Source organism: Microcaecilia unicolor, chromosome 3, assembly GCF_901765095.1.
Source record: "Microcaecilia unicolor chromosome 3, aMicUni1.1, whole genome shotgun sequence".
Lineage (NCBI taxonomy): Eukaryota > Metazoa > Chordata > Amphibia > Gymnophiona > Siphonopidae > Microcaecilia > Microcaecilia unicolor.
In genome coordinates, this window is record NC_044033.1 from 319,842,077 (window position 1) to 319,844,571 (window position 2,495).

General features: G+C 41.9%; 1 protein-coding gene across 1 annotated transcript; it reads left to right on the forward strand.

The window, feature by feature from the left end:
• The first annotated feature begins 700 nt into the window (after nt 1-700).
• On the forward strand, nt 701-1,752 carry LOC115464658 (olfactory receptor 1J4-like). The gene is given in 2 exon segments (XM_030195019.1): nt 701-1,307; nt 1,310-1,752. Coding segments are annotated over 2 exon segments (1,050 nt in total).
• Nucleotides 1,753-2,495: the final 743 nt, after the last annotated feature.

Genomic DNA, 2,495 nt, shown 5'->3' on the forward strand with positions numbered 1-2,495 from the left:
TTTGTTTCAGGGAGATGGGGAGAGTGCAAATTTACTCAGGAAAATAGCTTTGGGAAAATTGCTCTGCCTCTATATTATACATGATACTGTGTATTATGGCTGATAGACAGGGCCGTGCCTAGGGTCTCCGGCGCCCCCCTGCAGTTGGCCCTGCCGACGCCCCCCTGCAGTTGGCCCCGCTGGCGCCCCCCCCCCTGAAAACGATCGCTACACTACCCGCCCTCTTCTCCACAGATCCTTTTCCTTTTTGTTTAAATTTACCTCTCCGGCGCGCGGCAGCGTAGCGTTAGTGAGAAGGAGGCGGCGTTCCCCCCCCGACGTGTCTTCTTCCCTTTGCTCAGTGTCCCGCCTTCTTCTGACATCATTTCTGATGTCAGAAGAAGGCAACCGAGCGAAGGGAAGAGACTGACACGTCGGGGCGGGGGAGCGCCGCCTCCTCACTAACGCTATGCTGCCACGCGCCGGAGAAGTAAATTTAAACAAAAAAAAAGGACAAGGATCTGGGGAGAAGAGAGCGAGGTAAGCATGGTGCGGTGGGGCGCCCCCCCAGAGGATGGCGCCCTCCTGCCATGCTTCCCTCGCTTACCGTGTCTGCACGGCCCTGCTGATAGACAATTCTCCTATCATGATGTTTATTTCTATTATAGTGTCAAATATATGTTTCTTCCTTTAAATCCCACAGATTTAGAATGGTGTATCAATGGGAAAGGAAAATAAGACCTCCGTCTCAGAATTTATTCTCCTTGGATTCTCTGAGTATCCTCACCTGCAGCTCTTCATTTCTGTCACCATTTTCCTGATCTTCCTGATCTCTGTGCTGGGAAACTTGATGTTTTTAATGTTAGTATGTGCTGACCCTCACCTGCAAAAACCCATGTACTTCTTCCTCAGTAACCTGTCCTTCCTAGATATCTGTAACACCTCTGTCACTCTTTCCACACTTCTACACAGCCTTATGACAGGGGACACACGGATTTATTTTTCTTTGTGTATGGCACAGCTCTACTTCTTTCTTTCTTTTCTTGGTATAGAAATCTTTCTTCTTACTGCCATGGCATATGATCGATATGTTGCTGTCTGTAACCCTTTACGTTATGTACTTATCATGAACAGGAGAGTCTGTGTCCTTCTAGCATCTGCTTCTTGGATACTTGGCTTTCTAGATGTGATATCCCATACATGTTTAACATCTCAGTTATCTTTCTGTAGGAGCAATGAAATTGATCATTTCTTCTGTGAATTGACAGTACTGATGAAACTCTCCTGCAGTGATATTAACAGCATTGAAATCATTGTATTTAGTCATGGATTTTTGTGTCTTGTATCCCATTTGGATTAACTCTGACATCCTACGTCTATATCATCTCTAACATCCTAAAAATTAATTCTGCAAAGGGGAGACACAAAACCTTTTCCACTTGTTCCTCTCACCTCACAATTGTTACTCTGTTCTATGGGACTCTAATTTTTGTCTACTTAAGACCAACTTCAATACATTCACAAGGTCAAGACAAGGTTTTCTCCCTACTGTACACAGCTCTAATCCCAATGTTAAATCCCTTTATTTACAGCTTGAGAAATGAAGATGTGAAAAGGGCCCTCTTAAAATGTTTACCTATTAATCACAGTGGGAATTATTATATGAACCTTTTTTTGAATATAAAACAGCATTTAACACACAGAAAAATTAGAGATTTTCACTCCTCATCCCCTCAAGCTGATGTTGCATTGATTGTGTGTGTTTTAAAATAATTTACACCCCCTTAAACTGGGCCTTCCTTGTATCCCCACATGCCTCCTGACTCCCCTCTTGCCCAGTGTATAAACTTCTAAGTAAATATTGTCCTATACAAATCTTTTATTCATAAGACAGTATTTCCATTTGACATGGTTTTAATTGTGAAATTCTATGATATAATATGTTTCTATATATTGTCCCATGAGGCTGAATTTGCACTTGAGTCCTCTCTGGTGTACAGTCCTGGTAATCTGGTATGTTTTACTTCTCTGTCAATTAAAACACTGTTTCTTCCCAAAACATGACAATCCTCAGATTAGTATTATATGCAGGTTTCTATCAAGGCCAAAATACTGCATTTGGGAGTTGTGAAGAAAGTTTCTGTTCATGAACTGAAGCTGAAGCGTAATTGGGTTATTCAGGTAAACAATGATCCAAAATACAAGAACCAGTTTACTTCTGAATGGCTGAGAAAAAACTAAGGGGTCCTTTTACTAAGGTGCGCTGAAAAATCCTGATTGTGATTCATGTAATATTGAAAATTTATTTAGGTAGTTGATAAGTTGCTTGGTTACCATGCTTTCCATTATTTTGACTGCCAGTGGGATGGATGCTACCGGGCGGTATTTGGTTATGTCATTTGCTTTTTTCTTTGGGTCTTTAGGTATTGGGGTGAGTAGTATATTTCCTTTATCCTTAGGGAAGGATCCCTGTTGTAACATGTAGTTTAGGTGTGACGTGAGGTCTGTTATGAAGC